This window comes from Oncorhynchus mykiss, chromosome 32 (assembly GCF_013265735.2).
Source record: "Oncorhynchus mykiss isolate Arlee chromosome 32, USDA_OmykA_1.1, whole genome shotgun sequence".
In the NCBI taxonomy this organism is placed as follows: Eukaryota; Metazoa; Chordata; class Actinopteri; order Salmoniformes; family Salmonidae; genus Oncorhynchus; species Oncorhynchus mykiss.
The window spans coordinates 16,600,463-16,615,281 of NC_050572.1; the positions used below are offsets into that span (position 1 = coordinate 16,600,463).

Sequence of the window (14,819 nt, forward strand, 5' to 3'; positions counted from 1 at the left end):
TAACTGTTTCTACCAGGCTACTCTCGATGTTTCACAAAGCACAAAACAAAAGAGTGACTTACGTTCGTTCATTGATTCATGTGATGAATGACCGCGACATAAAATAGTCCAGTAAAAATTCACATGAAATACTCTGCTATCGTTATAAATCCCCTCCAATACGACATTTCCATTCAAGCCCGTCGATAGTCCAGTATTATGTCGCCCTATTGACACTTTGACACACAAGCCGTGGTCTACACACCGCTAAACAACGCCATTGCAGGCAATGAATGGGTGATGCTGCCGTGTGCACAATGTGGGAGCCGACGCTATTAAATATTCCATCTCAATGAAGGGTGCGCAACTGGATGTTTTCTAAGGTGAAAACATCTTATATATCTTAATCAACTAGTAACAAAAACATATTTTACATTTAGGAAATATGACGTTTTGCAAATGGCATACACATGTGGCAGGTGTTTAACCTTATCGCAGTAATGGTTTGGTCCAGTAAAGTGCAGTCTGGCAAAAATACCACCACAAATAACTTCACTGGCTTTACTATGGTTGTCACTAGTTACCACAGCCGCAAAGTCAAAATTGACATGATCATACAAATTTATGAAAACAAAAATGTGCTTTTTGGTCTTCATTTAAGGTTAGGGTTAGGCTTAAGGTTAGCAGTGTGGTTAAGGTTAGGGTTAGTGTTAGGTTAAACTTACTTATCCTACCATTTACAGTACCTAATGGGTTACATGTACCACCACACACCATATGAATCTAAGAACACAACATATTAGAATAAAAGTATTGCGTCAAAGGAGCCAGCTTATAGCATATGCAGCTGACTGGGCCATGTGATTAAGAACCTAGGGATCTTTGGGATCTGAAAGGGGCTCATTATTCCATTTTTAATGTGGGGATGCCGTTTTACTAATGTCAACATCATGGACACTTCACTATCACAACAAGTTCTCACTGTGGTATTATTATAGTCATATTTTGTATTTAGTACACTTCACTTGACATGATCATATTGGGGATGCAATGAAGAAAGGGGAGAGGATCAGATTTGATGCAGTTCATTATGAGATAAATAGATTTCACATTGGCATGATGATCACCTGGATCAAAGGCTTGTCTGTTTAGAAAATGAGATCCCGGGCAGAGTAAAGGCATGCGCTAATACAGCACAATTCTAGAAGGCTTGTATTGACCAACATGGTTTCCCCCACTGACTACAGTGTTTAGTCCTCAACTGGCCAATGAATGGGAATCCCCATATAGACTACAGTATATAGGCTATATTATGAAATACACTCACCATCTCCACCCACAATTACTAGCACCTCAAATCTCTACATGTTGCTAAGCAACCAATTTTTTTTTATTGGAAATTGAGAAAGAAAAACATCCCGGAACTGCAGAGAACAGGAGATGCTATGCTATTCTTCACAGTGCATTGAATGCACCCAATCAAAATCATTATAAAAAATCTCTACACATTTAATATACTACCGTATCGTTGATCACACTCGTTGATCATATATGCCGGAACAGAACCTTTCTAAAGACTTGTGGTGGAAAAAGCATTACCAGTGTGTCCTGCTGTATCTGTGCCCAGCATAATAAACTCCAAGGGAGCAAAGATGGAGACTTAAAGGCCCAACGCAGCTGTTTCTATATCAATATCAAATCATTTCTGGGTAACAATTAAGTACCTTACTGTAATAGATTTCCATTAAAATGGGCAGAAAATAATTTTGTTGGACTGATCTGAGTGGGGGGGGGGGGGGGGGGGGGGGGGGCTGAAAACGTTCTGTCATTGGTAGAAAGGTTTGGAACTACGTTTTTTATTTGACTATTAACTAATTTACTGCATGATGATGTCACCATGGATAGCCGAAACCCCCGCCCATGCAAACCTGCTAATTAGACGGTCCTGTGAAGATTGGATTTTCAACCAGAAAATAACACTGATCAAATATTTTCAGACAGTGTTAGTTACATCAGCTGTTTCATAATATGATCCAAAACACAGAAAAACATTAATTTTAACTGTACTGGGCCTTTAAGAGTGACTGACCCTTTCTTCCTTCTTCAGGACCCTTGTCTGAGCTGAATAGCCCAAAGAGGAAAGGGGGCTGAGGGGCTGAGCATGGCCATCTGTCTGCTCTGGTTCACCACAGGGGGAGAACAGATTTTAATAGACTTCTCAGACATCTCACTGCCCTCTTTACAGCTGGACTTACACATTGCAAGGAGGGGTGGTAGGGATGGAGGGGTTGTGTTGGTCACGCAGGGTCAATATCACATCTACATAATTTTAGAAGCAAGGCACAGAGCGAGAGAGGCAGTTAGGAAGTGCATCTCAGTTTCCACCTATTTTTTTGCCCACTGCACACAAAATTAGGTGGAAACTGAGCTACACTTCCTAACCTCCTGCTAAATGTGTGACCCTATTAGAGACACATATTTCCCTCAGATTACACAGACCCACAAAGAATTCGAAAACAAATAAAATTTTGATAGACTTCCATATCTACTGAGTGAAATACCACAATGTGAAATCACAGCAGCAAGATTTGTGACCTGTTGCCACAAGAAAAGGGCCACCAGTGAAGAACCAAAACCATTCTAAATAGAACTGAAATGTATGTTTATTTATTTTCCCCTTTGTACTTTAACGATTTGTATATAGACATAATATGACACTTGAAATATCTTTATTATTTTTGAACTTTTGAGAGTGTAATGTTTAATGTTATTTTTTTATTGTTTATTTCACTTCTGTTTATTATCCATTTCACTTGGTTGGCAATGTAAACATCTGTTTTCCATGCCAATAACATATGTTTCCCATGCCCCTTAAATTGAAATTGAATTGAGAGAGGGAGAGAGAGGGGGGAGGGAGTGAGTGAGAGAAAGAGAGAGAGAGAGAGACAGACAGACAGACAGACAGAAACACAGACGGACAGATCGTTGTTTTAGTGACTCGATTATGTAAATTGAAATTGTGATGCTTTTTAATTTAGATAAAATTGCATCATTCCCATTTTTATGATAGGAGTTGCCCCACTGATTTGCATAATTTGCTATAGATTATCATTTGACTGCTCATTTTATTTTCCAGTTTCTGCGCCAGATGTTCCAACCAATGAAAGCGCTCGGGAAGGAGGAGGCGGAGGCTGGAATTTCAGGGATGCTTGTTATGGCTGTCAAACCACTAGCGATGAGAAAAACATATTTTTCCATGTAAAATTCACCCGACTCCAATGAAAAATGGACACAACGGTTGTTCCTGTATGGATTTATATGGGTATGTATAGATTTAAAATGGAAATATTGAGAAATAGGCACGCCTTTTCATGTTATGAATGTTAGCTATTAGCAAGCTAGCATGGTACAGCTATGTGGTTGGTGGGCTGGTCATTTCTTCACACTGTCATGGAACAAATAGCTAACGTTAACTTGCTATCAAGTTATTCAGGGAAAAGGTGCCTTGTCGTTTAAATCTACTTGTATTTATCTAGATAGAAAACGCGCTATTTAGGATATGGTATTGTTAGTTATTAGTAGCTACAATATAACTATTTTACTATTAACGTTATTTTGCAACAATGTTGCTATTCCTCCAAGGATGTGTTGTTGGTTAGCATGTTCCTCCAACATTCTGTTTCACTGACACAACGTATCACCTTATTTAGCTCAGGTGTTACACATGTATAATACACTACCAATATTATTACACCTAGTACGTCTATGCTACAGTATGTCATCAGTCCTGCAATTCATGAGAAGATGTTACTCTTCATCTTGCATTTCTCATATATTTCTCAATGCATTTCTCATATTTTTGCATGACATGTAGCCTGGAGTGGAGTTTAGTCTGCTATATGTAGCCTAGGCTACAAAAGCCATATTGAATACTATAGTAATCACGTGTGAAAACATCTTTCCTCACCACGTTAATATTATTTAATCACAGCTGCAACGAAAAAAATATGCTCATTGTTACCTTAGTCCAGAATGGTTGTGCTCCAAGTTTAGGTTAGGTACAGTAGGGACGTCTGAGTTTGCTGTGGTCCTCCCCTGCTAGCGACCACTGCCTATATAGGCAGACACAGGCAACAGTTTCCCCTGCTAGCGATCACTGCCTATAGAGGCAGACACAGAGCACAGTTTCCCCTGCTAGCGACCACTGCCTATCGAGGCAGACACAGAGCACAGTTTCCCCTGCTAGCGATCACTGCCTATAGACTGCCTATAGAGGCAGACACAGAGCACAGTTTCCCCTGCTAGCGACCACTGCCTATCGAGGCAGACACAGAGCACAGTTTCCCCTGCTAGCGACCACTGCCTATAGAGGCAGACACAGAGCACAGTTTCACTTCCAGGTAGGATCACTGCCTATAGAGGCAGACACAGAGCACAGTTTCACTTCCATGTAGGATCACTCCGGTCTAGAGAGAGAGACCAAAGGCTAGATCAAATCTAATAGCGCTCCCATAAGTCTGTGTAGTTTTAATGAGAACTAAATGCACATGCATTCCCCCTGACCGGAAATTACAGACTGATCCACCTTCCTCCACCTTACACTGCTGATTGGAAAGAATAACAGGACAGAGGACATCCCCTTGCTGCCTAGCCAGCCTTTCAGGAGACAAGCTCTTTTTTCTATGTGTGGCCAATGACATTAATAAAGACTATTTTTGGCTAAGGCTGCTGTGTGCCCAAGGTCGGGTTGGTCCATAAATGCATAAAAGAAGGGTTATCCATTCTGTTAGTGATCTGCAGCAAGGGAACATGGCAAGGTGTGTGTGTGTTTTGTGTGTGTGTACACTAGCCTATATGCATGTGAGTGTGTGTGTGTTAGTATGTTTGTATGTGTGTGCGTGTGATGGCTCCCGCGGGATTATCTCGTGGTTAGGGAGTTTAGCATTAACCATTAATGGGTGATGTATTAGAGTAGGCTGTTGGTTCATCATCTCCAGAAGGACTTGCTGTGCCCACAGATCCAGGTGTAAGCAGATCTGATGCTATTAGCACGGCCTGTCATTAAATTAGCAAATTATATCTGCTTTCTTTGGCTGGAGTCTCTCAAATGCGTTTCAAATGCCACCCTATTACCAATATAGGCTACTGCACTACATTTTACCAGGGCACATGTGGCTCTGGTCAAAAGTATTCTCTCAGAAAAAAGGGTTCCAAAATGGTTATTTGGCTGTTCCCGAAGTAGAATCCTTTTGGGTTCCAGGTCTACATGGAACCAAAATGGTTCTCCTATGGGGACAGCTAAGAACCCTTTTATGTTCTAGATAGCACCTTTTTTTCTAAGAGTGTATTGCATTATGTAGGGAATATGGTGCAAGTTAGGATGCAGCCCTCTTGGAGCCTCTAAGAAATAGACTGACGGCGACCTGGGAAAGGCCATCTGGGCTGACACATAGAAATTTAATTTGGAATGTTGACTTGAATGGGGATTTCCATTCTAGTAAGTCTCATTCTATGGGCTGACATGTCTGTGGGCAATGTGTGTTAATTAAACCGCATCAAGCATCTCTGAAAGGAAGGGTCGATGCTTGACCTTGGCTGCGGCTGTGACCACCATGGGGTTTGTAGTGTGACGCCTAATAGAATAATATACTTAAGTGTGATTTAAGAGAAGGTCACTGACAGACCTGGGCTGCTTCCCAAAATGTCACCCTATACCCTATATAATGAACTACAGTTGACCAGGGGCCATAGGGACAGCACACTATGTAAGGAATATGGTGCCATTTGGGATGCAACATTAGTTTTATGGTGTACTGACATTGGAACATTCAGCCAACTATAGGAGTAGCCTAGATCATAGCTCAATGTGCAGTAGTGGTTGCCGGGCAGGTTAGCGGTTGCTGGGCCGGTTCTATTTCTATGGCTTCGTCACAGTCCACTGATCCCAAGCGTGTGATTATTTCACATCTATACAACCGTTTAGATCATTGACCGCCTTTTTCTGTGACCAGGTCCCCGGGGACAAAGGACATCTGGGACACTTTAATGTTTAGTGTTTTGATTCAGAAGGGGATCCTAGATCTGTTTGGTTAAAGTAGTCAAAGTCCATTGAGACATTTGTTCACAGTCTGATTTTGAATGGGCTTCAGACAACTGTGTGCACTGGATAGGATGTAGGCTAGCGTAATCTGACTGTGCTGTCTGTAATCTCTTCTGTCCCAGAGTGGTTTAACCCTTTATGTGGACTCTTGTGTTTATTTTTCTCCAGTTTCCCAGACTCAGATTAAGTCTAGTACTGGACTAGAAAGTATGTTCATTCTCCATTGAAAGTGATTTTTAGTCCAATTAGGACTAGGCCTAATCTGTGTCCGGGAAAGCAGCCCAAATCTCCCAGTATGTCATAACGATGATGAAGAAGGAAGATGATGATGGTAACATGTTTTCCAGTAGGGAGTAGGGACCTACACTATATTTACAAAAGTATGTGGACTAGAGGTCGACCGATTAATCGGAATGGCCGATTAATTAGGGCCGATTTCAAGTTTTCATAACAATCGGAAATCGGTATTTTTGGACACAGATTTTTTTTTTTTTTACACCTTTATTTAACTAGGCAAGTCAGTTAAGAACACATTCTTATTTTCAATGACGGCCTAGGAATGGTGGGTTAACTGCCTTGTTCAGGGGCAGAATGACAGATTTTTACCTTGCCAGCTCCAGGATTCTTGCAACCTTACGGTTAACTAGTCCAACGCTCTAACCACCTGCCTCTCATTGCACTCCACGAGGAGCCTGCCTGTTACACGAATGCAGTAGAAGCCAAGGTAAGTTGCTAGCTAGCATTAAACTTATTTTATAAAAAACAATCAATCAATCATAATCACTAGTTAACTACACATGGTTGATGATATTACTAGTTTATCTAGCACGTCCTGCTATAATCGATGCTACGCAGGGGGATGATTTAACAAAAGCTCATTTGCGAAAAAAGCACAATCGTTGCACGACTGTACCTAATCATAAACACCAATGCCTTTCTTAAAATCAATATACAGAAGTATATATTTTTAAACCTGCATATTTAGCTAAAATAAATCCAGGTTAGTAGGCAATATTAACCAGGTGAAATTGTGTCACTTCTTGCGTTCATTGCACGCAGAGTCAGGGTATATGCAACAGTTTGGGCCACCTGGCTCATTACGACCTAATTTGCCAGAATTTTACGTAATTATGACATAACATTGAAGGTTGTACAATGTAACAGGAATATTTAGATTTAGGGATGCCACCCGTTAGATAAAATATGGAACGGTTCCGTATTTCACTGAAATAATAACCGTTTTGTTTTCAAAATGATAGTTTCCAGATTCAACCATATTAATGACTAAAGGCTCGTATTTCTGTGTGTTATTATGTTATAATTAAGTCTATCATTTGATATTTGATAGAGCAGTCTGACTGTAGGCAGCAGCAGGTTCGTAAGGATTCATTCAAACAGCACTTTAGTGCATTTTGCCAGCAGCTCTTCGCTGTGCTTTTAGCATTGCGCTGTTTATGACTTCAAGTCTATAAACTCCCGAGATTAGGCTGGTGTAACCGATGTGAAATGGCTAGCTAGTTAGCGGGGTGCGCGCTAATAGCGTTTCAAACGTCACTGGCTCTGAGACTTGGAGTGGTTGTTCCCCTTGCTCTACAAGGGCCGCGGCTTTTGTGGAGCGATGGGTAACGCTGCTTCGAGGGTGGTTGTTGTCGATGTGTTCCTGGTTCATGCCCAGGTAGGGGGGAGGAGAGGGACAGAAGCTATAATGTTACACTGGCAATACTAAAGTGCCTATAAGAACATCCAATAGTCAAAGGTATATGAAATAGAAATGGTATAGAGAGAAGTAGTCCTATAAATACTATATTAACTATAACCTAAAACCTCTTACCTTGGAATATTGAAGTCTCATGTTAAAAGGAATCACCAACTTTCATATGTTCTGAGCAAGGAACTTAAACGTTAGCTTTTTTACATGGCATATTGCACTTTTACTTTCTTCTCCAACACTTTGTTTTTGCATTATTTAAACCAAATTGAACAAGTTTAATTATTTATTTGAGGCTAAATTGATTTTTATTAATGTATTATATTAAGTTAAAATAAGTGTTAATTCAGTATTGCTGTAATTGTCATTATTACAAATACATTTTAAAAAACGGGCGATTAATCGGTATTGGCTTTTTTTGGTCCTTCAATAATCGGTATCGCCGTTGAAAAATCATAATCGGTCGACCTCTAATGTGGACACCCCTACAAATTAGTGGATTAGGCTATTTCAGCCACACCCGTTGCTGACAGGTACAGTGGGGAGAACAAGTATTTAATACACTGCCGATTTTGCAGGTTTTCCTACTTACAAAGCATGTAGAGGTCTGTAATTTTTATCATAGGTACACTTCAACTGTGAGAGACGGAATCTAAAACAAAAATCCAGAAAATCACATTGTATGATTTTTAAGTAATTAATTTGCATTTTATTGCATGACATAAGTATTTGATACATCAGAAAAGCAGAACTTAATATTTGGTACAGAAACTTTTGTTTGCAATTACAGAGACCATACGTTTCCTGTAGTTCTTGACCAGGTTTGCACACACTGCAGCAGGGATTTTGGCCCACTCCTCCATACAGACCTTCTCCAGATCCTTCAGGTTTCAGGGCTTTCGCTGGGCAATACGGACTTTCAGCCCTCTCCAAAGATTTTCTATTGGGTTCAGGTCTGGAGACTGGCTAGGCCACTCCAGGACCTTGAGATTCTTCTTATGGAGCCACTCTTTAGTTGCCCTGGCTGTGTGTTTCGGGTCGATGTCATGCTGGAAGTCCAAGCCACGACCCATTTTCAATGCTCTTACTGAGGGAAGGAGATTGTTGGCCAAGATCTCGCGATACATGGCCCCATCCATCCTCCCCTCAATAGGGTGCAGTCGTCCTGTCCCCTTTGCAGAAAAGCATCCCCAAAGAATGATGTTGCCACCTCCGTGCTTCGCGGTTGGGATGGTGTTCTTGGGGTTGTACTCATCATTCTACTTCCTCCAAACACGGCGAGTGGAGTTTAGACCAAAAAGCTCTAATTTTGTCTCATCAGACCACATGACCTTCTCCCATTCCTCCTCTGGATCATCCAGATGGTCATTGGCAAACTTCAGACGGGCCTGGACATGCGCTGGCTTGAGCAGGGGGACCTTGCGTGCGCTGCAGGATTTTAATCCATGACGGAATAATGTGTTACTAATGGTTTTCTTTGAGACTGTGGTCCCAGCTCTCTTCAGGTAATTGACCAGGTACGCCCGTGTAGTTCTGGGCTGATCCCTCACCTTCCTCATGATCATTGATGCCCCACGATGTGAGATCTTGCATGGAGCCCCAGACCGAGGATAATTGACCGTCATCTTGAACTTCTTCCATTTTCTAATAATTGCGCCAACAGTTGTTGCCTTCTCACCAAGCTGCTTGCTATTGTCCTGTAGCCCATCCCAGCCTTGTGCAGGTCTACAATTTAACCCTGATGTCCTTACACAGCTCTCTGGTCTTGGCCATTGTGGAGAGGTTGGAGTCTGTTTGATTGAGTGTGTGTACAGGTGTCTTTTATCCATGTAACAAGTTCAAACAGGTGCAGTTAATACAGATAATGAGTGGAGAACAGGAGGGCTTCTTAAAGAAAAACTAACAGGTCTGTGAGAGCTGGAATTCTTACTGGTTGGTAGGTGATCAAATACTTATGTAATGCAATAAAATGCAAATGAATGACTTAAAAATCATACAATGTGATTTTCTGGATTTTTGTTTTAGATTCCGTCTCTCACAGTTGAAGTGTACGTATGATATAAATTACAGACCGCTACATGCTTTGTAAGTAGGAAAACCTGCAAAATCGGCAGTGTATCAAATACTTGTTCTCCCCACTGTATATAAAATCGCGCACACAGCCATGCAATCCCCATAGACAAACATTCGGCAGCAGAATGGCCTGCACTGAAGAGCTCAGTGACTTTCAACATGGCACCATCATAGGATTCCACCTTTCCAACAAGTCAGTTCGTCAAATTTCTTACCTGCTAGAGCTTCCCCGGGCAACTATAAGTTCTGTTATTGTGAAGTGGAAACGTCTAGGAGCAACAACGGCTCAGCCACAAAGTTGTAGGCAACACAAGCTCACAGAATGGGACCGTCAAGCAAGTGCTGAAGCGCTTAAAAATCATCTGTCCTCGGTTGCAACACTCTCTACCAAGTTCCAAACTGCCTCTGAAACAACGTCAGCACAATAACTGTTCGTCAGGAGTGTCATGAAATGGGTTTCCATGGCAGAGCAGCCTCACACAAGACTAAGCACAATGCACAATGCACCATGCACAATGTCAAGCGTCGGCTGGTTTGGCATAAATCGCCACCATTGGACTCTGGAGCAGTGGAAACGGGTTCTCTGGAAGGATGAATCATGCTTCACCATCTGGCAGTCCGACGGACAGATCTGGGTAAGGCAGATGCCAGGAGAACGCTACCTGCCCAAATGCATAGTGCCAACTGTAAAGTTTGGTGGAGGAGGAATAATGGTCTGGGGCTGTTTTTCATGGTTCGGGCTAGGCCCCTTAGTTCCAGTGAAGGGAAATCATAATGCTACAGCATACAGTACAATAACATTCTAGATGATTCTTTGCTTCCAACTTTGTGGAAACAGTTTGGGGAAGGCCCTTTCCAGTTTCAGCTTGACAATGCCCCCGTGCACACAGTGAGATCCATACAGAAATGATTTGTCGAGATCGGTGTGGAAGAACTTGACTGGCCTGCACAGAGCCCTGACCTCAACTCCATCAAACAACAGCAGAGGGAGCACCCCCCTATCCACATCGACGGGACAGTAGGGGAGAGGGTAGTAAGTTTTAAGTTCCTCGGCGTACACATCACAGACAAACTGAATTGGTCCACCCACACAGACAGCATGGTGAAGAAGGCGCAGCAGCGCCTCTTCAACCTCAGGAGGCTGAAGAAATTTGGCTTGTCACCAAAAGCACTCACAAACTTTTACAGATGCACAATCGAGAGCATCCTGTCGGGCTGTATCACCGCCTGGTACGGCAACTGCTCCGCCCACAACCGCAAGGCTCTCCAGAGGGTAGTGAGGTCTGCACAACGCATTACCGGGGGCAAACTACCTGCCCTCCAGGACACCTACACCACCCGATGTCACAGGAAGGCCGTAAAGATCATCAAGGACAACAACCACCCGAGCCACTACCTGTTCACCCCGCTATCATCCAGAAGGCGAGGTCGGTACAGGTGCATCAAAGCAGGGGCCGAGAGACTGAAAAACAGCTTCTATATCAAGGCCATCAAACTGTTAAACAGCCACCACTAAGATTGAGTGGCTGCTGCCAACATACTGACTCAACTCCAGCAACTTTAATCATGGAAAAATGTATGGAAAAATGTATCACTAGCCACTTTAAACAATGCTACTTAATGTAATGTTTACATACCCTACATTACTCATCTCATACTGTACTCTATACCATCTACTGCATCTTGCCTATGCTGTTCTGTACCATCACTCATTTATATATTTGTATGTACATATTCTTCATCCCTTTACACTTGTGTGTATAAGGTAGTTATTGTGGAATTGTTAGGTTAGATTACTCGTTGGTTTATTACTGCATTGTCGGAACTAGAAGCACAAGCATTTCGCTACACTCGCATTAACATCTGCTAACTATGTGTATGTGACAAATACAATTTGATTTGATTTGAATTGGAACGTTGACTGCGAGCCAGGTCTAATCGCCCAACATCAGTGCCCAACCTCACTAACGCTCTTGTGGCTGAATGTAAGCAAGTCCCCGCAGCAATGTTCCTACATCTAGTGGAAAGCCTTCAGAAGAGTGAAGGCTGTTATAGCAGCAAAGTGAGGGACCAAATCCATATTAATGCCCATGAGTTTGGAATGAGATGTTTGACAAGCAGGTGTCCACATACCTTTGGTCATGTAGTATATGTTCATCTCTTCCAGGCTCTATTTCCTGCTAATGGAATTTAAGTTATTTGTCTGCAGTCATGAACAGTGGAGCTGTCTCTCTCTCGCACACACACACGCACACGCACACACACACTGTACTGCAGTTCTACCCCCTCCCTCCCTTCCCAGCGCCCTCCCTTTCCCATAGTGATAAAAGACGTAGCTCCACTGGAGGAGGGAGGGGAAAAATAGAGAAAGAGAAACGCTCTGTCAAACCAGAGAAGAAGAGGGGGAGGAGGGGGAGGTAGAAGAGGTAGAGAAAGAGAAACACTGTCAAACCAGAGAAGAAGAGGGGGAGGAGAGAGGAGGGGGAGAAAGAGAGTAATGGCACACAACACCTCCAGCTCTCTCTTGCATAAACCATCTTAAGAGCTTCCATTTGCCTCTGCAACACTTCCTGAATAAAGAATATGTGTGTTTGTGTTCTAAGTGGAGAGGGTCTAAACAGTAGGTTGTGGTATAATGGAGTCAGGGAGTATGAGACAGAGAAGAAGGTACGCTAGGTTCCAGAACAGTCTGGGATTGGGATCATTTTTTAAAACTTTTAAATTAATTATATATAGCCATTCATTATTGTGGAACATAACTTATAAATGAGCTGAGCAAAACTGTCTTACCCTTTCAGAACCCCCATCCGACAGCTGTTTACCAAAATAAGAGGCGGGGCGTGGCGGCTGTTTGGTTGTTGGAATCCCAGACTGTATCTTTAAGAGGCTGACTGAGTCCCAGTACTGCAGCTCCCTACTGCTGTTGACAACCATTCACTGCTCTGGCACTCTGGTTCCTGATATCATAGGCCTTTAATAACTACTGACAAGTCAACTGTGGCCTGGGTGCCTGGCTGACTGTTCCTGCACTCATCACCACTAGGCTCGGCCTATATCAAAGACCAGACTGAATAGCTTAAACTTCTCTGGCTATATACTACTGGCCTTGTTTGGCAAGGAAACAAAACATATGTACCAGCTCTCCCAATTTAGCCAGCAGCCTCCAAATAGATTTCTAGATCAATTAAAGTGGGAATCGGGTTGAAACAATAAAAAAGCTGAGGAATGGGGCTTGTGAAATATAACCACTCTCAAATGAATAGACAGAGGTATGGATGAAAGGACTGACCATCCATTACACTAAGATTATACTTTTAACCATGTACATTGTTGACAAAAATGTGGGTTCTGATGGGGTACGATAGTTGAACTAAGCTCATACACTACCGTTCAAAGGTTTGGGGTCACTTAGACATTTCCTTGTTTTTGAAAGATGTTTATTTTTTTTTGTCCATTAAAATAACATCAAATTCATCAGAAATACAGTGTAGACATTGTTAATGTTGTAAATTACTATTGTAGAATGAAATGGCTGATTTTTAATGGAATATCTACATAGGTGTACAATGGCCCATTATCAGCAACCATCACTCCTGTGTTCCAATGACACGTTGTGTTAGCTAATCCAAGTTTATAATTTTAAAAGGCTAATTAATCATGAGACAACCCTTTTGCAATTATGTTAGCACAGCTGAAAACTGTTGTTATGATTAAAGAAGCAATAAAACTGACCTTCTTTAGACTAGTTGAGTATCTGGAGCATCAGCATTTGTGGGTTCGATTACAGGCTCAATATGGCCAGAAACAAAGAACTTGAACAATGTACACATGATGGAGATTTTCACCTAGGAAAGGGACATTTTCTCCCTCCTGAATGCCGTTGGTAGGGGCTGTAATGATGAAGACACACACGCACACACGCATTGCCTCCTCCACACACAGGACCCCCAGCTAATTACCTCGGTGTCCTCTCTCTGTGCTACAGTGGTCACCATCCTGTCGACGTTGCACGCTGACCGGAACGTCTACCCGTCTGCAGGTGTGCTGTTTGTCCACGTCCTGGAGAGAGAGCACTTCAAAGGAGAGTTTCCCCCCTATCCCAAACCTGGTCTGTGTTCCTTATTGGATCACTCAATTCAATAATAATAATAACCAGATAATAATAACCAGATTACTTATTTTACTATTACTACTAGTACCTAGTTATTATTAATACTAATAATAAATACTCATCTATTCAGTAATAACATATATTTAGCTAAGCTACAATACAGTAAATGCATAAATGTCAGTGTCAGAGTAGCATTTACATCTCACACTATCAGGGTCTAGTTGACTAACTACTAGGCTGGGTGTGTTTATTGTACATGTACCAACGTCTGTCCGTACAGGGGATTCCAGCAACGACCCCATCACTTTCAACACCAACCTGATGGGCTACCCAGACCGGCCAGGCTGGCTGCGTTACATCCAGAGAACCTCCCACAGCGATGGGGTGCTCTACGGATCCCCCACTGCCGAACACGTGGGCAAGGCCACCATCATAGAGGTGTGTGGCTCCATTTACTGCTAATGCAGCTGGAGTATATTGTCTGCAGAGCTCGCTCTCAATTTCAATTCAATTGAAGGGGCTGTATTAGCATGGGAAACATACAGTTGAAGTCGGAAGTTTACATAGACTTAGGTTGAAGTCAATAAAACTCGTTTTTTAAAACCACTCCACAAATTTCTTGTTAACAAACTATAGTTTTGGCAAGTCAGTTAGGACATCTACTTTGTGGATGACACAATCAGTTTTTCCAACAACTGTTTACAGATTATTTCACTTATAATTGTTACGTCCTTCGTTGAATGAGAGACCAAAGCGCAGCGTGGAAAGTGTTCATCGTACTTCATTAAATGAACACCAAAAAACAACAAAATATAAACGACCGTAAAGCTCTGTAGTGCTAAACAGCA

General features: G+C 42.2%; 2 protein-coding genes across 9 annotated transcripts in view; one reads left to right on the forward strand and one right to left on the reverse strand.

The window, feature by feature from the left end:
- LOC110489394 (neurabin-1) overlaps nucleotides 1-4,640 on the reverse strand; it is an 89,312-nt gene extending 84,672 nt beyond the window's left edge. For 4 of the 5 annotated variants that reach the window (XM_036971345.1, XM_036971346.1, XM_036971343.1 and 1 more), the window contains exon 1: nucleotides 63-289. The gene's annotated coding sequence lies outside the window, so the exon portion shown is untranslated. Of the gene's footprint in view, nucleotides 1-62; nucleotides 290-4,000 lie in introns of those variants that run through there. The other variant, XM_036971344.1, reaches the window with a different exon arrangement.
- Nucleotides 3,137-14,819, forward strand: part of LOC110488017 (epsilon-sarcoglycan) — a 33,291-nt gene continuing 21,608 nt past the window's right edge. For 3 of the 4 annotated variants that reach the window (XM_021559969.2, XM_021559970.2, XM_021559972.2), the window contains exons 1-3: nucleotides 3,137-3,301; nucleotides 13,846-13,968; nucleotides 14,252-14,409. In XM_021559969.2, coding sequence (XP_021415644.1) covers nucleotides 3,265-3,301; nucleotides 13,846-13,968; nucleotides 14,252-14,409 — 318 coding nt within the window. In that variant the 5' untranslated portion in view covers nucleotides 3,137-3,264. The remainder of the gene's footprint in view (nucleotides 3,302-13,845; nucleotides 13,969-14,251; nucleotides 14,410-14,819) is intronic. The other variant, XM_021559971.2, reaches the window with a different exon arrangement.